Source organism: Polypterus senegalus, chromosome 4 (assembly GCF_016835505.1).
Source record: "Polypterus senegalus isolate Bchr_013 chromosome 4, ASM1683550v1, whole genome shotgun sequence".
Lineage (NCBI taxonomy): Eukaryota > Metazoa > Chordata > Cladistia > Polypteriformes > Polypteridae > Polypterus > Polypterus senegalus.
In genome coordinates this window covers 116721447-116745047 of record NC_053157.1, presented here as the reverse complement: position 1 = coordinate 116745047, position 23601 = coordinate 116721447, and the positions used below count along the sequence as shown (strand labels likewise).

The 23601-nt window shown below is 38.1% G+C and overlaps 1 protein-coding gene across 1 annotated transcript; it reads right to left on the bottom strand.

Annotated features, from left to right (window-relative positions):
• Positions 1 to 596: 596 nt before the first annotated feature.
• On the bottom strand, positions 597 to 23381 carry ino80b (INO80 complex subunit B). The gene is made up of 5 exons (XM_039751212.1): positions 23207 to 23381; positions 9866 to 10061; positions 4481 to 4599; positions 3282 to 3454; positions 597 to 1552 (listed from the first exon to the last, which is right to left on the bottom strand). The coding sequence occupies exons 1-5, from the start codon at positions 23247 to 23249 to the stop codon at positions 1094 to 1096; spliced, it is 990 nt and encodes a 329-aa protein (XP_039607146.1). The 5' UTR covers positions 23250 to 23381; the 3' UTR covers positions 597 to 1093.
• Positions 23382 to 23601: the final 220 nt, after the last annotated feature.

The window sequence follows — 23601 nt, the reverse complement described above, 5'->3', positions numbered from 1 at the left end:
CTGACTGTAGCCAAATGCAAAACTAGTGAAAAAACAGTTTGTTAGCCTGAATGGCCTGTTCTTAACAATATAACATTCTAATGGCCAATGATTTAAGTTGCTGGAAACAGCTCTGTCTCCAGTTATCCAGAATTTGAAAGAAAATGGCTTAACAACTGGACTGTGTGAAATCTAATGGGGGTTTGGCCTCTGAGGGATGCCTCTCATGGCTACATATTCAGTTATGCCTTCTGCATAACGAGTGCAATTGTGTACTTGTGGTATTTACTGAGCAGACATTAGGTTCATTAAAAATCCCCACCCACTAATATCCATTCATCAGAATTAACACTGAGGAACCTAACTAAGTTATTATGCTCAATTACTCAACTACCAGTGTTGAGGAGTATTATTTAAAATTAAATTCACTCTATAATGACTTCATCACAACTATAATTGGTACGTATTTACAAAATACTGCTAAAACAAAAAGAAATGAACTGGCAACATACTTGTTTTGTGAAGGGCTGTCATCTTTTCCCACAATTTAGGCTCTGCTTTACACGGTCTGTTGCTGTTCCATCTTACCCCAAACCAGATAAGCGGGTGAAAGAAAATAAAAAGGATAAATGTACACATTTATTGTAATTCACATACAGCGGAACAAACTAAGGAATCCATTTAACTCCTTGTTTCCCAGTCACGCTCTTTCTTTTACAGATCTGGATAGCTCACACTTGGTGTGCTCATAAATAGATTGCAGAGAGTAATAAACCCTAATCAAGTAAGAATAACTTTGTCCTTCTTAATTCCGTATTAAATTTGTCCATTCTTGCAGTAATCCTTCAGTTCAACTTTGGTTACTTTACTTTGCACCCATTTTTCTGGGCTACCTTCTTCAGGCCTCACTTTGTTGTTACCTTACTAAAATAAAAATGAAATCAAAAACAACTATGAAGAAGAACCAAACACACACTTAGCCATAGCACACTACATGGTTTTGACGCAGTTCAAACCTTTGGTCAGGTTGGTTACATTTCCTGCACATAGAAAAATCAAACATTCTTGTGGGTAGCCAAATTCAATCAGATGGTAACAGCATGGCTAGAGAGCTTCATGCTGGACACTGGACAGTCAAATTCTTTTTGTAGCACTGCAGGCTGCAAAGTGGAATCCCAGTCTTTGAGCAGGAGTACTTCTTGAGGTTTGAGCAACCGACAACTCCGCAAAGTGTGGCTGCAGGAACAACACGAGGGGCAGCCACTGAGGGGGTGCAAACACCTTCTGGATAGGAGATCGTCGTTCCATTAAATGAACTGATATATCTAACCATGGGACACTGGGCTTGTTTTGATTTTTTCTCCCGTAGTGTCTTTATTTTAGCTTTGTTGGTTTTAGTTAATCTCTCAATGGTTTGATTCTTATTCTCTTCCGCCTTCTTTGCAGCCTGTAAGCGGCGTTTTCGTGCACGCTCCTCTCGCTTCTGCATCATTTCTTCTGTCATCTCCTTTTCTTTGAAGCCCATTGGTAATTCTAGGAGAGGCTGGCTTTGTTGCTTGTGTAGCAGAGCTCGCTGCAAGATTAAAAGGTTACACAAATTAGAAATCTCAAATCAAAAAGTATGACTCTTTTGGCAAGTTGCTGCACCTGAACAGATTGCTCTGACGTTGTACTTTTCTATATAGGCAAAATATGCAACGTCTAAGAATATGACTGACAGAGAGTAACTGGGACATGGGGATCAGAGAAGAATTGGTTTGAAGTGTGTGCTTTATTATTAATTACATTTACCACACCAAGGGCATAAACTGAAACAAATGTTTTAAGACCATAAAAATGATTTTGGTCAATTTCTGCATGTAATTTCAGCAAGGATGAATTAATTCTGCCTGGTGTTCAATGTATGCAAATGGATAAAAGTGATGGCAATGCTATTTTATGTTTCTGTTCCCCATTTTGAGATGACAGGTACGTTACTATTCAGCAACCCATCAGACTCAAGTAGTTAATAACAGACAAAGTCAATGCCTTTGCTTCATTTAATTAGGATCCTTCTACCTTCTCACTCCCTTACTTCTGCATCTCTGAAATAGATTATCAGGCATAAGGCAAGAACTAACCCCGGATGGGACGTCAGATCATTTAATACATGTTATACAAATATATCTGCTAGAATGCCAGTGTCCTGTGGTGAAGCAGAACTTTGTAAAAAAGGGTCAAACAAATCAATGTATCTTATGCAATACAGAGTTCTACTTAGATTGATTACACAGATATTTACTCTGTAAATCATTACATACCAGTTGCCCTTCCACAATTAAGCAAAATAAAAAAAGAAAATGGTGGACACCACCCAAGGTGCATGTTATTGGAGATGGCAGCTTGCAAAGTAATAATAGCTCAGTTGTAACTATCCCATCCCAACAGTTATACATTTATTTTTCTATATCATTTCCAATCATGGCTAGAATAGAAGCACTGTCCCGCACACAGTTATTGAGAAGTCTGTAAGATAGTTCTAGTTCTTTAAGTAGGTGCTCGGGATTCATGACCGCAAGGATATACCATTGACTGCTAGAGGCATTTCTAACCAGAAAACCCCAGAAGTTTCAGAAGTGAGAGTTGACCCCAGACTGTACTAGAAATCACTCTTCTGGACAAACTCCCCAGTGAATATGAAGACATGAGGAATTGACTGGCAGGAGGAGGACAGGCCAGAGTATATTGAGAAAATGGAATAAGTAGAAGGGTACGGATGAGACAACATACTATTTGGTCACTCAAGAAAACAAAGTTTTTTTTTTTTATCAATAAACACCTAATTTGCCTATTTTGGTCTCTTTTGGCTAGTTCAGTTTGGAAATGACTCATGAGGGCACCTGTTTTCCTAAACAGTTGGACAAAGGATCCAATAAAAGTGAGAATTCGATTTTCTGTCCTGAAGTATAAACATAGCAACCTTGACTGTGGTTTTCTAGGTGGTCTATTTTGCATCTTAGAGTGTAATAATGTGTAGAATTCGTAATTGTTATAATTTTCTAAAGATTAAAATTTGGATGTCTTGAAAAAGTGATATGTTCTTAAGCAACACAGACAAAATGTTGCTTGTACTATCAATGAATCCCAGACGAGATTAATTTTAAATAGACATGTCAAGCGTTTCCTGAGGCAATAGGTTAGATTTGGGGAAAAATGTTCTTCTAGTATGAGCTCTTGTACGCTTTGAAAGTTGCTGCCTTAGCAAAGCTTCAGCCAAACAAAAATCAGAAGCATACAAGGGGGTGGAAAGCTCAGTAGGTTACCTGTCTTGCAGTAAGCAGTGACTCATCAATCTCCTTTTTCAGCTCTCCATTATCATCCAGCTCTCCTTTCTCTAGGGCATCAAGCCATTTCTCCTCCTCATCTTCAGGAGCTCCCAAAAGGCTCTCCGAGTCCATATCAGGCAAAGGTGAAGGGTCCAAGTTACTGTCTTCATCTGAAATAGTTGACACTTAAATTAGACCTTAGATTCAAAACTGATGCTCTTTTGAAGTTAAAATGAATTGACTACAGCAGCACTACACAAGCAGTATTTCACTAACAGTAAGAAATATTTGATATATTCTTACTTGGTTATTTAGATAGAGTGGCTACCTTATTAAATACACTTTTCCTACCTTGACTATTCAGTCAGTAACATCATTATATATACAGGCAGGATCATTTTTGTGTGAAACTTTGTGTGAAAAAACAAGATTTTAAAGATTTCAGCGTCTTCGAATGCAGCATAGCACTCAGGGCTACTGGATCAGCATTTTTTGTGTCAGAAACAGAAAACCTGGTAAGGCTTTCATGCATGACAGAGTCAAAAGGGTTTCAAAAATGTACTACAATCCCAAAAAAAAATTAGCCAATGACACGCAGAAGACAGATACTGATGGGACTTTTGCAGAATGGACATAGGCTTCAGCCAAGTAATAGCCAAATACAACTTTGCTGATGCAAGAGACAAAACTAGTAACTTGTAATGGCAACCAGCATCCTAAAATATTACACATCCTGTCAGTGAAAAAAAGTTACGAGTTGTAGCAGGCTAAGGTGCACAAACACCCTGAAATATTATCATGTGTAACGAAATTTGTGTTCAACAGATTCACCCTTATGTGAGGACCATGGCATTAAAAAATCTTCAACATTCAACAGACTGCAAACCAAGCATGATGACATAGAACAAGCTGTTCAGAGTAGACATCCACCTGCTAATTTTCAAAAACTAAGGGACACAACATGGATTTGACAGATTTGACATGGATTTGACCAGAATCCCTCTTTGACAACTTCTTAAATACATGCCTTGATCAAGCTAGAATGATCTATGGGCAAGAAGGGGAGTGCAAGCCTGAAATCTAGTAGATGTCCTTAATAAAGCAGCCACTCACTGTACATTAATGGTACTTTATTTTTAAATAAATAAATTACAAAAGCACTTTAAATCTGAACATCTTAGAATATTATTAATTACCAAGCCAGGCTCGATACTGCTCAATGGGAACTCCTTCAGTTGGTTCATCATCATCATCCACGATCATTAGCGGTGATGGCGACCGACTCACCTCTGGTACCACTGTAAACGTTGGGACACTAAAAAATACAAAACATTTCATGTTCACTTAGCTCAAGATCTTGTTTTCAAAAACCAAGGCCCAGCTTTTTCTGTTTCTTTGTCTGTAGGTAATGCAGATCCATCGGTCAGCTAGCAGAAGTCATGGACAAACTGAAATGGCACAAAGGCGATGAAGGTTTACTTGGATGTGCTGTCACAATTTGCAGCACACGCCAACACACATTTTCCAGTGTGCACTGGCAACAGGGTAGTAGCAGCCGTAAACTACCAATAATATCTTAGGAACAAGCTCCGAGTGGTACATGGATTCATAAGCACGGAAACTTAAGTTTTTGGTGTGATCTAGTACAGACCCCTCTTAATCTGAATAAGGCAACTTGACTCTAATATTTCTGATATTAATAAAGCTGGAACAGACACTCTACCACTCATCAGCTGTTTCAGTATGATGTGCTAATAATTGTCCAGGTTAGTCTTTCATTTGACATGTGCACAAATATGAAAATTTACGATTAAAATGGCTGATTAATAAGTCTCATTAGGGTATATTGATACACAGATCTCATATGATATAAACATCAGTTCTTAATATATATGTTCTTAATGTAGTAGAGGGAAAAAAAAAAGAAGTACCAACCAAACCATATGAAAATCAGAGCCCCTTGTACATAGTATGTGTAAACATGCATTAAAACCATTTAAACTACAACCCTGAGCAATCAAAGTAAATTAACATGAGCATACGTGTTCAAATTCACTCACCTACATTCAGAGAGTGTGTAAGACCAGAAGCCAACCACTACAAACACTTAATCATGCCAATTTATAGTCACTAAGCTTGTTTTTGGACAGTTGGCAGAAACCAAGTTGACAACACAAACATGAGAGGTCACATGAAAATCCCACAGAGAATGGAAATAAGTTAGAGTGCAACGTGTGTATCAGGAAGTGTCTCATACATCTGGTGCCCTACAATGAAAGTCACTCCCAGACCAGATCATGAACTCAAACCTTTGACCTCCTCTCCACCTGAAGCAGGAACAGCAAATGTCTGAGCCATCTCGACTGACGATTCAAACTTTTGTTTGGGGGTGCTCAAGTAGTCAAAGGCTTTTCGCTTTAGCTCATTTACACATATTACAAAAATTCATCTTAAAACATCTTGTCCTCCTGTCCCAACTTCAACACAGAGTTTTGCTCAAGTCTTGAATTTGTGCATTTTGTTTGGATGGAGGTTTATTGACAAGTTTCATGGACTGCTTTCTACTATTCTACTGTGTTCTGTAATAAGGTTTTGTCTCCAAAGAAAAGAAATTTTAAAAAACAGTATGTTTCCATTATCCATTCACCTTCAAAATCCACTTCTTCTAGCATACAAATAAAAAACACACACAGCCAATAACCCACTGGTCTGTGGCAAACAGGGTTGTGGCTAACAGGCTGCCAACTTGAGGAGAACAAACTCCATATCAAATTTTATTAACTTGGGAAAGAAACAAAGGTCCAAGTGCTATAAAGCAGCAGAAGAAAGAATGCTTTCTGTTCTAAATAGACATTTGCCTCCAATTTTCAGACTGATTTTCTATCTTAAAAACTTGCCTCAGAGTTTCAGTTACAAAACTGCTCTGTAATTTGTAAAAATTGACCTTTTTCATAAAGTTCTGAACAGCTTTTTCTGAAAGTGTTATTTTGCATTTATAAAATTGTGGAAAACTAACAAATGTATGAATTCCCTATACATGATTATTCTGAAACATATCAGTCGGTTTAAAGCAACCAATTGCACGTATTGCTAAACCACACTGTCTGTGATACATGCTGAACTGGTGACATCGTTTAGAACGGGTAACTCTCATTGTTACTTTCTTCTGACAGCTCAAAGTCCTTATCTGACAGTGCAGAAAGTGAGCCATCATGAATGTACCAAATACTTTCTGCAGAGGATATTTTTTATTTCAGGAGAGTGACTCCTGGTTTGCATGAATTGGTTCATCATGTGACCTTAACTGCCATCTAGTGGATAAAAGTAAAAGAAAAAAAAAAAGCAATTCTAGGTTATTTTTATGACATGTAGTCTTCTATCCCTTGATGGCAACTTTTATCAACATATGTCCTGAAAGAATTAAATGATATGGTGATGCATTATGCAGCGCTGCCCTGTCTCATTCACCCTTAATGTAAGCTGTTTTGACAGAAGAAACATCACCACCAATTCACCAGTCTAACAACACTTTGAAAAGTGAAAAATCTGGTAGTGACCTAATTTGAACAATGCCAAAGAATTACATGTTTAAACAAAGCTGAACTAATATTATAGAAAGTAAGGAACACTACATTTCCTATTTTACACCAATGGCTCTTCGGTTCACTCTAAAGTCTATTCCTGAACACATGGGAACAAGGTGAAGTTGGTTCTTCAGTCTATTTGACTATTATGACTTTGTTAAATGGTGCGACACCATACACCTGAACACCAGCAAGACTAAGGAGCTGGTGGTGGACTTTAGGAGGCCCAGGCCCCTCATGGACCCTGTAATCATCAGAGAAGACTGTATACAGAGGGTACAGACCTATAAATACCTGGGAGTGCAGCTGGATGATAAATTGGACTGGACTGCCAATACTGATGCTCTGTGTAAGAAAGGTCAGAGCCGACTATACTTCCTTAGAAGGTTGGCGTCCTTCAACATCTGCAATAAGATGCTGCAGATGTTCTACCAGACGGTGGTGGTGAGTGCCCTCTTCTACGCGGTGGTGTGCTGGGGAGGCAGCATAAAGAAGAAGGATGTCTCACGCCTGAACAAACTTGTTAGGAAGGCAGGCTCTATTGTAAGAATAAAGCTGGACAGTTTAATATTTGTAGCAGAGCGACGGGCATTAAGCAAACTCCTGTCAATCATGGAGAATCCACTGCATCCACTAAACAGTGTCATCTCCAGGCAGAGGAGCAGCTTCAACAACAGACTGCTGTCACTGTCTTGCTTACTGACAGACTGAGCAGATCGTTCCTCCCCCACACTATGCGACTCTTCAATTCCATCCGGGGGAGTAAATGCTAACATTATTCAAAGTTATTGTCTGCTTTTACATGCATTTTTATTACTCTTTAATTTAATATTGTTTTTTGTATCAGTATACTGCTGCTGGATTATTTGAATTTCCCCTTGGGATTAATAAAGTATCTATCTATTTTGCAAATCTTAGCTGACTCAGTAGGACCTCAGGGCAAACCCTTCTCTTAGATTGAAGTCCATACAAAGATAGCCGTTTGGAATAAGGGATACATAAGCAAGTGATGATAAATGTTTAAAGGTAAAAGGAAGATCTGGATTTGTGTTTCTGAAAGCTAATGATCATGGAGCCCCAGGCAGAAATGGTAGGGTAACCAAGCTAGGCGATGAGTGAAAAAAACTGGAATTCGGGACACCAGAATGTTACAAACCTGCCATAAACTGTTATTAGGAACAGACATAAAAATGTGGAAAGCCAAGATAAGATCAAAATATAAAATTTAAGAGGTTTATAGTTCAAATAAGAAGACCAAATGAAAGATCTTCAGGCAGATACAGGAATCCTCATTAAATGATCCTCCAAACTGCGACATCATTCAAAAATTGTTGTAAGAGAACACAGAATTAAAGCCCTAGCCATGGGAAATACTCGTTTTGATCATGAAAAATCAAGTTAATTATAAAACAACCAAGTACAGGTTGATCATCCCTATTCTGAAATGACTGGTACCAAAAGTATTTTAATTTTTGATATTTTGGGCATGGGACACAAGTCAAAACAAAGAATGTATTTATGTTTTATATACACCTTATATACATAGTTTGAAGGTAATTTTATACAGCATGTTTAATACTTTTTTGCATGAAACAAAGTTTGTGCACAGTTACATTAGCAAAATACTTGTATCAGCTATTAAACAGCTACACCAAACAATAGCCGGCTTGCAGTCTCCACCTATGATGCAGTGTTTTGATTAAAACATTACAGTACACAGAGAACAAGCAAAAACACAGCGAGTTATACAAGTAGCACAGTTGGTAACAATGGTTGATAACAAACTGGCGTCAACAGAGAAAGCTGTAGGGTTATCGCGCCGCTCACTCTTCTTCTCACGTAGTAGTTTGAAAAGGGCTTTGCAGCGATTATTATCCCTTTCACCCTTTGGTAATACACCCCCGGCTGCTAAAACTCCCCACCAGTGATCCCCCTGCACCCCACTTGTCATTCGTGTGTTGCTATTTTGTGCTGTTTAAAATTCAAACAAATATTAAAGAAATCTTAAATGGAGAGTATCACCTCATGTGTTATTCAAATCCACTTAACAGTTAAAAAAATAAAAGAATTAATAAATAAAAAACTAGAGGGTACTTTGGTCAGAGCTGCACGTCGGCAAGTAAGGTCAGGTGTAGAATTTCCACTTGTGGTGCCATGTTGTTACTCAAAGAGTTTCAGATTTTGGAATTTTGGATTAGGGTCGATCAAAGTGTCCTTAACATGGATTTGTCTAACGTAACTCCAAGACAGAAAGCTTTATTATGAAAAAAGTGTACACATGCACATTGGAATCAATTTATAGAATTCATACCAAAAATTGAGCTGCATGAAGGAAACCCACAAAAGTGCACTAAAATAAGTAAATCAGAAACAAAGACACATCAAACATATAAACAACTGACCAGTAGTACTTATAACCCATGGCTGTTATTCGGTGGCCAGAAGTCCACATGACCGTCACCGTCAGGTTCTTCCATGTAAACCCTGAATAATATGAGGACTGATTGAGGTCATTTATGTTAGGTAGCATGCCTAGAGGGGGCTGGGCAGTCTTGTGGCCTAGGAACCCCTGCAGATTTTATTTTTTTCTCCAGCCGTCTGGAGTTTTTTCTGTCCCTCCTGGCCATCGGACATTACTTTTATTCTATGTTAATTAGTGTTCCCTAATTCTATTTTCTTATTATTTTGTCTTTTTCACTTTCTTCATCATGTAAAGCACTTTGAGCTACATCATTTGTATGAAAATGTGCTATTTAAATAAATGTTGTTGTTGTAATATCCTAAATGTCTTTTATACACAGTGCTGCCACTTGATTGTCACCAACTGAAATGACAGAAATGAAACATTTGCTATAAACGGTGTCCAAATCATAAATATGGCCTACTTAGAATAGCACGATTGCAACAGAAACAGTGTCAATTTTAAACACCATGAACCTCTAATTTAACTGTCATAGCAAATCATGTTATTTTTCTGTCTGCTGGATAAATGCTTACCTTTTCGTGCCAAGGGTTTGCCCACCCAGCTTGATTTTTAATTTCAACTGAGGTTTCACTGCACCCGAATCAGACTCGAGAGCTTCTGAAGAGAAACTATGTCCACCTTCTTCATGATGATACTTCTTCTTATGTTTCTTATGTTTTTTGTGTTTCTTTTTATGTCCGCTATAGCCAGCAGAGTCATCTCCATCACCTAAACAAACAAAAAGAAATTAATCTAGGCTGTGAGCAGTGAAGCTTTTGCATTAAGGGCAAACTTAAGTGTAAACTTGCCCCAAAAACATAACATAGTGTTACATTTTTGACAGCAAACTCAACTTGTTATTATCATACTGAAGTTTTTCAATATTTCATGATATGCTCAATGTAATTTCTTATCTACAGCTTTTTTAAGGGTATGATAAACTTTGTTGTGTCTGGAGCCACTAACTTGTTTCCAGATTGCTTGGCGATGCCCTTTGACCCTGCAGGGCTAAAGCCCTTTTAAGTGACCCATTGGTTGATTTTTTTGGTGATATGATTTATAGGGTTAATGAATTTGTACATCTTCTCATTTCTGGAGTTGTCATTATTATTATCATGAATCACATCAATTACTTTTGTACAATAAAATTTAGCTGTCTACCCAATGATCAAAAATGGAAATGTATTAATATATTCATTTGCACAAAGGCCGTTGGTATTAATTGATGTTGAGATATCTCTCAACAATGTCATCTGATGGTTGTACCCTATTGTAATACATTCATTTTTTATGATTTTTATGGCATTATTTAGCTAATGTTTTATTATCACTGGTGGTGGTAGTCTAACACATTGTAAAACGGGGTGTCTCCCTCTCTCTCACTCAAGTGGGGCTTGCTATAGGTTGTCTCCAATCCTGGCCACCCTGCAATGCTGCTGCCACCACTCTGCTTTTCCACAGCTCCTCCTTTGCGGCTCCAATTATCTTTTGTTGGTCGTGTTAACTACCTAACCATTCATGCCCCTAGTCTCACCTTACAACGCTCAGCTGGGGTTAGAGACAAAACCACTGCACGCTCTTCTCCAACGCCATGAGTTAGTTCAAGCTACAGTCCTTCCTAAGGCTTGTCCAAAGGCCACGTATCCAGGCCAATAGATATAAGAAAAGTCCACAGGATTGGGTGTTTTGAGTTCTTATGTTAAATGGTTGATCATTGTATCTCTCATATACACACACCCTGATGTATCATGGCTTCTCAGACTGGCTCAGCTTTTTCTCGCAGTGCCTCTCTCCTCGGTCCGTGTGGGCCATCAGAATTCTCATGCTAAAATGCCACTAATTTGCATAAAATACATTTCTTCAAATGACTTTTAGGCAAGTTCAATGGACAACTAAGATACATTATACAACAAAACTATATGCATGTGGAAACCTATAGTTCAGCAAGTATTTAAATGTGCTTTCTAAACGTATCGTGTTCTACAGCAGCTGGTATTTTGCACAAGTGATTTGTTGAAGAGTTATAATTTGGGGACCTACAACTAAGTCCACTAGAATGAAATTCAGATGGCCTCATTATTCAAGCATAAGCATACAGATGGCCCTATTTAATTTTAGAAAAGACTGAATTATGACTACAATTATCATTAACTGTATTCTCATATTCAATTGCTCTACCAGACATTGTATAGAGTTTCTATAAAATGTGAAAAGAGGCCAACTCATATTCCACACAGTAAAATTGAGAAATGCAATGAAAAAAAAAATCCATTATAGACAAAGAAATTTCTCAATCCAAGTTTCCAAATCCTCAAAAATAAATGAAGGAGCCAAAAGCAAAACTTATTTGTTTCAAGTTAACTGAAACACTAGGTTGTTGTACCGTGTTAGCCATTATGAATGTAGAGAAAAGCCAAGCAAAATGACACCTTTTATTGGCTAACTAAAAAGATTACAATATGCAAGCTTTCGAAGCAACTCAGGCCCCTTCTTGCCTGAAGAAGGGGCCTGAGTTACCTCGAAAGCTTGTATATTGTAATCTTTTTAGTTAGCCAATAAAAGGTGTCATTTTGCTTGGCTTTTCTCTAAGTTAACTGAAATGAACTTTTAATAAACTGTTTTCTGGGTTATGTATCTACATATAAGATGTATAAAAAAGAAAAAAAAAAAAAGTTTGCAGATTAATATGATCTTAGCTCAGATGGGGTATGTCTCTCTAAAGGAGATCATGTTGCTGGTGTACTGTAGGATGCCATTGTAAGTCTGGCAGAGCCATGTTTGCCTTACGCCAATGCCTCCTTTATCTCCAAAATACTGAACAAGCTCATTATGTTTAGATACATAAATACATAAGCTGAATTTAAAAACAATTCTAGATGAAAAGTTATGCATTTTAATTAAAGCTGCTTGCCACAATAAATTAGGCACAGTCTTAACTCTTAATATACAGCACAGTTCATTTTACTGGTGACTGGGGAACCAGCAAATTTAACCATTTAACATTAAATTGAAATTTGCCTTCCAACGCAAGCAGCTTAACATTAGGGTCTGATAGTACAATTCCTATTTAAATTGTGTTTAGATAAAATGTTTCTCTATCTATTACATCACTCATTCACTCACCAACAAAAAATTCTTGACTACCTAAAGGAAAAAATATTTTTCATTAATGAATCAATTTCATGGCCCTGAGACTCAGACAAAGGCAATTTTGGAGGTGTGCCAGTAATAGATCTTGCCTACTCGGTCAACATTGTGTAAAATAACTTCATTATTGATTAAACCAGCAATGAATAAAATATGCAGTCACTTTAACACCAAAAATAAACAATAAGACATTTTGGAGAATACTAATAAAAAAAAAATAACAACAATACTAACTGATGCAAAAGTACTTGCCAATATAGTTAGTTCAAATAGCAGTATTGTGAGTGCTTAAAATACAGTCAAGCCAGAGAAATACATTGCACTGTAATCTGCAGATAATGCAGCCATGAGGTTGTTTATAGTGTAATGTAAATTCCAAGTACGTTTATTCACTTTATGCAGAATGGCTTACGAAGCCAAATGTTGCTGAAGAAAAAGTGGACACATTTGTTGGTTACTCCACAAAAAAGAAGAACCCACAATTGAAATAACTTGAAATGGACAAAAGCAATTGGCATACATCATTGTTTATTCTATATTTAACAAAAATCAGACTTTACTTTAGAGTTTTGATTCAACATAACATTTCAAATAATACCAGAAATGAAAATGGCACAGACAAAAATGATGGGATCCTTAACCTAGTATTTTGTTGCACATTCTTCAGAGGCAATCACTGCAAACAACTGATTCCTGTAGCTCTCAATGAGACTTCTGAACCTGTCAACAAGTAGTTTGGCCCACTCTTCCTGAATAAACTGCTTCAGCTGTGTCAGGTATGAAGGGTGTCTTCTCCAGACTGCAAGTTTCAATTCTTTCCATGGATGTTCGATAGGATTCAAATCAGGGCTCATACTAGGTCACCAGAATAGGCCAATGTTTTGTTCTCAGCCAATCGTAGGTTCTTTTCACTGTGTGCTTTGGTTATTATCCTGTTGGAAGATCCATGACCTGTGACTACGACTGATCTTTCTGACACTGTGCAGTAGCTGATGTGACTTACCAAAAGGCTCCAGTTTTGTCCAATCTGTCCAAAGGACATTCTTCCAGAAGTACTGTGGTTTGTCAATATGCATTTTAGCAAATTCCAGTCAGGCTTTTTTATTTTTGACAGATTGTGCTATCTGACACTGCTGAGCCTTGACCTTGAAGTTCAGCTTACATCTCTTTGGTAGTTGTCCTTGGCTTTGTGTCTGCCACTCTCACTATCCTTATGCCCATTATGGGGTTGATTTCCCTCTTGTGGCTGCATCCAGGGTGATTGGACACAGTCCTATGTACCTTAAAGTTCTTAATAATATTTGCAGCTGTTGTCAAAGGAACATCAAACTGTTTGGAGATGGTCTCATAGCCTTTGCGTTTAAAATGCATATCTATAACTTTCTTTCTGATCTCCTCTGACAACTCTCTCCTGTGCTTTCTCTGGTCCATGTTCAGTGTGGGATAGATGACAATACCCAACGGCAGAGTGACTACTTTTCTCCATTTAAACTGAATGACTAATTGCACAATTGGAGACATGTATGATACTAATTAAAGGAAAACAACTAGTTTGGGGGGAAAACTATTTATAATCTTTTCTAGGGGTACCAACAAATGTGTCGAGGCCATTTTAGAACATCTTTGTAGAATAAGCAATACTTGATCTCTTTTCACACTTGCTTTGCTTTACTTGAGGATATATACTGGTATACATGGGACAATTGCCTTTCATGAGGCATACAGCACTTATTCCAACAAGCTGTAGGAGCACCAACAAATTTGTCCATGTCTGTTTGTTAAGAGAACTTTTAACCATCAGGGCTGGCGAAGGGACGAGTAAAATGGTAGGATATATAAAATATCCAAGTTGAAATTGCCTCTCTGAAGATAAATTTTAAACAGTAAAATACTCAGTCATTATAGTCACATAGAATGTTTGTTTTAAGACATAAGATTTAGTAAAGGTGCCAATGCCTTTAAATGGAAGCTTTACAAATTTCAAAAATGTGTATAGCACTCTCTTTTTAAAACATCTCAATGAAATCCCACAAATTTCCTTTAAGAATAATTGTATTAAATTTTAACAAATTCTGCCTATTAGGAGCCAAATCGTTTTATACAGATATACGTTTATTATATACTATGTTATTGTTTGGAGGCATAGTGATATATTTTTACTTCCTTACCATTTTCCATTGCCATCCTCTGTTTTCTGTTATTTATTTCGATTACATTACTGATGTCCTTTAACCTCCCTAGCGTTACACGTGAGCGACACTTGGACTGTGAAAAAAAGCATTAGTCCCAAGTGTCACTTGGGCAACTGTATAGACACACTTCACGTAAGCGTTAGACCCGAGGATTACTCATGCAATGGTATGGGTGTGCCTAACATAAATGTCAGGCCTAAGCCTTATCTGGGAAATGGTGTAGACTCTTCTTCTTTTAGCCTCATGATTGCACCTTTAGGAAATGTTTTTCAGCTGCCCTGGGGTTACACGCTCTTGACAGTGATACAAGCAGTGATGTTGAGGAGCCTGACAAAGTGAATCTGTCTTCATGCAGTGAAATTGAAACAGACAGTGAAACCGAAAATGATGACTGTGTTTGGGTTTCTGTTAACCCTGCTTCAAATAAACCAGCACCACCTTGTTTTGATTTTGTGGGGAGCCAGGAATTAAAGTGAAGGTTGATGGCCCAGATCCACTTACTTATTTGAAGTTATTTCTTGATGATGGCGTGATCAAAAGAATTGTTGAGAAGAGCCGTTATGCTGAATAGTGTCAGGTAAACAACTGTGCACCTAAGCAGTTTTCCCGTTCAAAGATACATCACACAAAAGACATATTTTGACAGTATATATGGAATTAGCATCATTATTATTAATATTATTCATTTCATATTGTACTTTTTACACTTCTGACTTTGTACCTTTAGTGTTTTGCACATTTTACAGTAGAAAGGAGAGATTTAATAAAAAATGTAATTTTTCAAGCCAAAAAAAATGCAATGCTTTTTACATGTTTTTCTGAGAAGAAAATGTAACGTTAAGGAGGTTAAAATCAGAATCATTGCTGTCTCTATTGATCTTGAATTGTTCTTTATTAATTCACAAGTCTGACTTGCTACTAAACAATTCTTTAATGGAAGTTTAAATCAGTCACTTTTAATTATAAGAACATCATTATTATTTCATAAATCTCTCTGTACTATCATTACAACTGTCTTATACATTCAATGAGAAAACCAAAATAGGCTTAATTATAACTAATAAACATACGGTATCTATACACACACACACCATTGATGTGGGTCCCCATTAATGCCTGTGGTATCAGGAATTTTTCTGTCTCCGTTTTCCATAAAAACATTGAATTAGATAGATATTTATTGTCAATGTCACTTTTCCAAAGGAACAATGAAATTGAAGGTGCAGTCAAGTCAGTGTGAGGTATAAGAGTTAAAAAGACAAGAAGAGAGCAAATAATAACAAACTGAATAGTAATAAAAGTACTTTACAAAATATACAAATTGTACTTGTTATATATATATATAAATTGCATTGATTGACTTAAGGTCTATATTGTACATTGGGAGAATGATATGGAGCAGTTTTATTCTGAGTTAAGGGCCATGATTGCTTTTGGATAAAAGCTTTTTAAGGTGGTTTGTCCTGGTTTTCATTGCTCTGTATATCTTGCTCAATGGCAAAAGCTGGAAGAGGCAATGACCAGGATGTGATGAATTTTTTTGCGGCATCGTGAGGTGTACATTTGTTCCAGAGTGGGGAGGATACAACCAATTGTTCTCTCCACTTTCTCTACGACACTGTGGAGCACTTTCCGTTCCGAGGATGTGCAGCTGACGTACCACACACACAGTCCGTACGTGAGCACGCTCCCGTTGAAATAGTGATAAAAGGCAAGGAGCAGATTTTTAGGGAGATGGTTCTTTCAAAAGGATTCTTAGAAAATACAGTCTCTGCTGCGCCTTCTTCAGCTGCTGCTTGGTGCTGGCGCTCCAGGTCAGGGCATTCTTCAGCTCAATGCCCAGAAACCTGAACACTGGGACCCTCTCCACCCAGGCCCTGCCAATGATCAGTGGCTGGATGTCAGTTCTGTTTTTTCTAAAGTCAATAACAAGCTTGTTCGTTTTTGAGGTGTTGAGGAGCAGGTTGTTGACTCTGCACAACTCTGAGAGCTGCTCCACCTCGTCCCTGTATGCCAGCTCACCCTCCTTGCCCGAGATGAGTGCGACCACCATTGTGTCATCCGTGAACTTTATGATCTTGTTGCTATGGTGAGTGGGGACACAGTCATATGTGTAGAGGAGCGGGCTGAGCACACAACCCTGCGGCGTCCCGGTGTTGAGGCTGAAAGCAGTGGAGGTGTGGGGACCCAGCCTGACCCTCTGGGAGCGATCAGACAGGAAGTCCAGTATCCAACTGCAGGTGAGTGATGGAAGTCCCAGATCTACCAGTTTGAACACCAGTCGTTGTGGGCCTACCAGTTTGAACACCAGTCGTTGTGGGCCTACCAGTTTGGACACCAGTCATTGTTTTTCTTGTTCAGTTCAGTTCAGTTTTTCTTGGCCCTAACAACATAGACTAAGTAACAGTTTAAAAATGATACCATTTTTGGGAGGAGTATTCTTTAAAGATGTAGGGGGAACTACAGAATTATGGTGAATTCACCATCACATACCATGTTCAATTTATAATAATTCTAAGCCTCATGGCATGAAGTGTTTGCCTGATGAAAAGTCCTTTCAGAAAAGCACCTGAATCAGCAGTGATGCTCAGATATCCTGAGGTACTCGCACACAAAGCCCTACAAATGGTATTTGGATCCTTAAAAGCTTTTGAAATGTTGCTAGATTTAGAAATGTCTCTTAGCCCTCTTATTCCAGTCTATATTTCTATGGAAACGCTGCATTCTCAAGAAGAATATTTTTATAGACAAAATTAGTTGTCAACAGGTATCATTAAACTCTAAAACTATACCATTCTGTTTCTACAAGTATTCAAACACTTGTGCTCAAGTAGTTCTGTTTTCACGTATAAATTAAATAATCCAATTAAAGGGATAATTGCTTTCCTACTGGCCTTTGCCTATATAATTGCCACATTTTTAGATAAAAAACACCAGTCTGTTCATGACTGTTTTGTTGCACAGAGAGTCTGAAGGAAGAAAAGTAAAATTTTATGGAAGTCAAACATAAAGTGATAAAAAGAATACATTAGGACAAGTGTACAAAATTATTTTCAAGTTTCTGAATCTCCCTCAGACCACTGGTGGCTCAATAATCAAGAAAAAGAAGCTGCATACCATTGCCTAAATCCAACAAACAAACAAAAATGCGACTTAGGGAAGCCAATGAAAGGCCCAAAAGTCTCCCTAAAATACCTCCATAGTTCCGTAGTTATAAAGGTTTATCAGTTATGTTCATCAAGATCTCTGCATAGGTGAAGGCAAGAAAGACACCACAGACAAATATGATATGGCCTGACTGTGCTTTGCCAGACAGCACAAAAATGAATGAGCTTAAAACATTTTCTCCGACATTACTAAACACTGCAGGGGGGTAAGTAAAACATAAAAATATATAAATGTTCGGTGGAGCATTTGTTTAAAACTCAAAGCACACTGTTCTCATGTGATGATCTACAACCAAGTTTGCCAACACGGGAAATATAGTGGCATGCAAAGGTTTGAGCACCCTTGCTTTAAATGTCTGTTACTGTGAACAGATCAGTGGGCACAAGATGAACTGATCACAAAATGGCATAAACTTGAAGATGACACATTTATTGAACTATTAAATAAAGAATACATTTTTATTTCCATCACTCACTAAATACCAAAAAAAATGAAAATGGCCTGAAGCAGAGTTTGGGCACCCGATATGGTGAGTACTTAGTAAGTCCCTCTTTGGCAGGTATCACAGCTTGCAAATGCTGTTTCTAGACAGTTAAGAGTCTGTCAATTCTTACTTGGGGTATTTTCACCCGTTCGCCTTTGCAAAAGGCTTTTAATTAAAGTCCGTCTTTCATGCACTGCTCTTTTGAGATTCATCCACAGATATTCGATGATGTTTAGGTCGGGAGACTGTGAGGGCCATCGCAAAACCATCAGCTTGCGTTTCTATCAGGTATCCCATTGTAAACTTGGAGGTGTGTTTCAGATCATTATCTTGTTGAAGGACTCATCCTCTTTTTAACTTCAACTTTTTTTTTACAGATAGTGTGCTGTTTGCTTACAGAATTTGCTGGTTATTTATTTGAATCCATTCTTCTCTCTACCAATGACACGTTCCTTGTGCCACTGGCTGCAACACAAACACAAAACATGATCGATCCACCCCCACGCTTAATAGTTGGAGAGGTGTTGTTTTCCTGGAATTTGGCACACTTTTTTCTCCAAACATACCTTTGCAAATTGTGGCCAAAAAGTTCTATTTTGACTTCATCAGTCCACAGGACTGGTTTCCAAAATACAGTATATCAGGCTTGTTTAGATATTCATTTGCAAACTTCAGGTGCTGAATTTTGTGGCTAGAATGCAGGAAAGTTTTTCTTTCGCCTACTCTACCATGAAGGTCATATTTGTTCAGGTGTCACTACACAGTAGAACAGTGTACCACCATTCCAGACTCTGCTACATCTACCTGAAGGTCTTTTACAATCAAATGAAGGTTTTTATTTGCCTTTCTAGCAATCCAGCAAGAAGTTCTTTCAGAAAGTTTTCTTGGTCTTCCAGACCTCAACTTGACCTCCATCGTTTCTGTTAACTGACATTTCTTAAAAACATTATAAACCGAGGAAACAGCTACCTGAAAACTCTTTGCTCTCTTCTTGTAACCTTCTCCTGCTTTGTGAGCATCAATTATTTTATTTTTCAGAGTGATAGGAGCCATGGCTGCTCATTGTTGGGAAAAGGTCTGAGGAGTCTGAGAATGTATACAGCTTTTCACTGGGATTTCCTAAGGATGGCTGTGAACAAGCCACAGCCCTAATGAGCTAATTAAGGTCTGAGACACTGGGAAAAGTTATCTGAGACCTCAAATATCTTGGGGTGCCCAAACTTTTGCATGGGGTTCCTTTCCTTTTTGGAAAGAAAGCCTGTGTAACCATAGTGGTACTCCAAGGACTGAGCTTGGAAACCCCTGAGCCAGAGTAAAGAATGACCAGGCTGAGAGGACAGGTCCATTGGTGCTTTGTATTACATTGAGGTGAATGAGGACTACAGGGGCTCCCAAACAATACATCATGTGGAAGACTATAGCATGATCCGATAGTCTAATTTTCTGCCAATGTCCGAGTCCAAGGAAGTCAGTTCAGTAATGCAGCTGATGACCCTGATCAGTACATTCATGTGCATATCTGTCATCCCTGAGCTGGTGCTTCCCAAGCAGACCACACTATGGTATGACATCCCCAGCAAATTGTTGAACATATTGATTACCCTGAATTCCTCAGAAAGATAAGCATGGTTTTGCTCTTTTTCTACAGTATTACTGTTTCATCCAAAATAATAAAAAAAAAACTATCAAAATATTCACAACTATGGTCATCTGTAGTCGAAATTGTTGGCAAAAATGGAACAGAATAGTTGAAATCTGTCTTAAAACTTCAGGGTTCACTAAAGGCGAGCAACAGACGAGGGGTGACAACATAACACCTTTACTGTCAATTCGTCATTTGCTTCATTGGACAACCAGCTAATACACGTCTGTACAGGGTGGTCCAGATGTAATTATGCAATTATGAAAAGGTGAACACATCGCACCCGCTGTTCGTCTCCCCACCATTTTGGAATAAAGGACAGGTGCTGCCATCTATCGGCAACGAAAAGAATTTCTTGTGAATTCTCTATGTAATAAACTTAATAAGTTATAGCATAATGAAAATTGCAAAATTAGATCTGGACCACCCCATATTTTAAAGTGTCTGATTTAATGGAATTTAAATGTTAGTCCAGCCACTCGAACATATTAACCACCTGGCTCTACAGTCAATGGCGTTTCCAAGAGGTAGTAAAGGATGGCCACGGGCAACATACAAAAAGTACTGGCCACTGCAGATTGCTCTCTTTAAAAACTTACTGATGCTGAACTTTCAAGTCATCACTCTGGCTGCAACATTGGTGGCTACATTTCAACAGCATGTCCTCCTCCATTTATTCACTTCACCATTATTTCTTAAACTTTGGGTAGCAAATTTGCGATTGGCTGACACATGATCACATAATAAAATTAACCAAGTCTGTCCGAGTGTGCATTCTGTGGAGAGTGATATGCTGCCCTCTATTTGCAGTACTATTTACTGCAGTTGGATTCAATCTGACACTTACGCATATAAAAACAGCACACCCGCATTACGAACAACTTTCATTTCTATGGTATGAACAGCTAATTAATATTCTTTACGACAACACCACTGCTCAGACAACCTGTGTTACAATCAACCAGAGAAAATGCATAAAAGATAAAGGGAAACAGACAAATGTGGGTGGTGAATGCACCATGGTGCTAGTTTGAAATGTTGAGATGATCCTATTGGATGTAGCACAAGCATAAAACGATTTTTGGATAGCCTGAATTTATATTTAGTGCTATGCCACATGCTACATGCAGTTGCCACGGAAAAGCAGGCAGTGCCACATTGCACATTCGCCTTTACAGCACACACTCCAAAATCCAAAATCAGTAACAGACAAGCAAAGAAGGTTTTGTATTAAACTTAATGTGCCTTGGCAAAAACACATTCATTCTCTTCACGTTATTTTAAAATGGTAGTATCAGTCTGGTACTGTGAAGGGCATGTTTGTTGGAACATTAAGAACTGCAAAAACACCAGAAAATAAAACTTGTTACTTCTAGTAACATTTGTATGAGAAATATTGTTTAATGGAAACAAAAACAGTTACTGTTTTATTGCATAGTAATTATTGTTTGTCTGTGGATACAGACATTATGGTAATAAACCTTTTATTAGGTCCCAGTATGGTACCAACATGCTTATTTGCATCCTCAGATCAAAACTCATCCATTTCAGTGCTGCTGCTGAAAACCCTAGAAAGTTCTGTGTGGCCGGCTGTGTTGAAGGCATTTTGTCTGAATGGTGGGAACTTATGATGCTAACTACAGCTACAGAACAGATGCACTAAATAACATAATGATAATGTAGCCAAGCAGGAAACTTTGGCTGGTCAGTTAGTGTAACTGGCAAACTAAGTTTAGCTACATCACATTACCTGCATTGTGAGGGAGTGTCAGTTATGGCACTATGGCCATGTGGCACGATTCCCCGAGGGTGATCTGCCCACACAAGCCTCATTGTTGAGGACCCGAGCAGCTGGACCAGGCCAAGGTGACGCCAACGTAATACCTGACTGCGGCAGACAGATGGTTATTTCCGGGGGGTGGGAATGGACCACATTTCTTCCTGGAAAGGTTGCCAACCAGAATCCCAAGGTGGTTTGTCATGTTGTGTTGTGTGGCAACACACTGTACCTATGTATGCCCAACCTGACCTGACCTAAATTACAAGCTGCCTGATGTACAGTAGCTGTATCTAACATAAACTACACACTTATATTTAACATTTTTTCCCTCTGTTTCCATAAAATAATTTTGTCCTTGCCAATTAATTTGTGAATGGGTGACTACTTGACTATCAGGGAGATTTTCAGAGAATATAAATGTGTATACTGTATGTAATGTTTGACTGCTTCAGTTACTCCTGTGTAAATGTCTGATGCTGTATGTTTTTACTGTAATTAGTTTACTTGGAAATAAAACATGAAATCTGGTTTGTGATGCCTTTAATTTATACGAGGCCATTAACATTCTGCAATTCGTAATTCACTCTTATATTCACTCGTAATTCTCTTATTATACAGAGAATACGTGCCCCTATCAGATTATCAAGAATAACATCCATCAGCGGTAGGCTACTTCAAGTGACTGCTTCAAATTGGAATTGGGCAAATTTACATTTAATACGCCATGCAACGCTCGGATTACTGCTCTCTTTAATATAATATCGCTATTAAGTAATTTTATAATAACAACGTTTATATCTTGTCATTTGCCTGTGTTGTAGACTTTGTGTGCCACCCCGTGATATCCACTGGCCCTATCTGGACACCCACTAAAAAAAAATCTTCTGTCAATAGCACTTCCTTTTAGGTATGATCTGACACATCCCACAAGCAATTTTTGTAAAGTCAAATTTAGAGCGAGGAAAGCAGCGGTTTCAAAAGAACATTCATCAGATATTATCTTACAGCAACTGCGACACGTTCTAAATCCTACCGATCAAAAACACATCATTCCAAAATGCTTCTCTAAATCGACAACCACAACAAACTGCCTGATTTGCTTTTCGTTAACTGTTAAGGTTGTTTTGACGTAGCTGCCGTGCATGCGCACACAACCAGCTTACCTTGCTCATTGAAAAGTTCGCTATTGCCTGTAGGCCGCAACTTTATCATGGAAGATATAGTAAATTTAAATGTGTTGGTTTTAATTGTTTCATTAAACCTTTAAACGCGCATTCTATTTTACATTCAGCTTTGGGTAACTGTCTAATCATTTATGTGTTCTAACCCGAGCTAACCAAGCAGATAACGCCTGTCATTTACCGGTGTTATATACCAATGCCCGATTCACTTTAGGGTCCGGGCTCCAATGAGGCCTTCGTTAACAATGGTTCCGCTCAACTGCAAAGCCCATTTACTCACCCGAAAGGAATTTATCGAGAAACATGTCTTTCTTCTTCCCCATTGAACCAAAGATAAGTAAATTCAAATCCACGTCGTTAATAGTAACGAAGGAATCAGCGCCTTATTTACGACATCTCGCCACTACTGTTGTTGAATTTCCAATGCGCAGTTTCTTGGGTTTAAGTGGCAATACCGTCTGTGCCCTGCAGAGGGCAAACGATTCCCATGGAATCCAATTTATTGCACGAGCTGTTACTGGTTGTTTTAAGTGGCATTCGTTTGGTACGTTTTTACTAAAAGAAAACGAACTATAAGATCGATATCTTAACGCAAATAAGCATGAGTTTTCATTGGTTTAGGTAAAATCGGTTAAAGAAATTAAAGATAATTGCACAATAATGAAACAACATTGA

Coding starts and splice junctions, on each gene's coding strand:
- ino80b (XM_039751212.1), bottom strand. CDS start 23,249: ATGGGGAAGAAGAAAGACATGTTTCTCGATAAATTCCTTTCGG. Junction 4,600..9,865: donor CAAACCCTTGGCACGAAAAG/GTAAGCATTTAT, acceptor TGTATTTTTTAG/TGTCCCAACGTTTACAGTGG. Junction 1,553..3,281: donor CACTGCTTACTGCAAGACAG/GTAACCTACTGA, acceptor TTAATCTTGCAG/CGAGCTCTGCTACACAAGCA.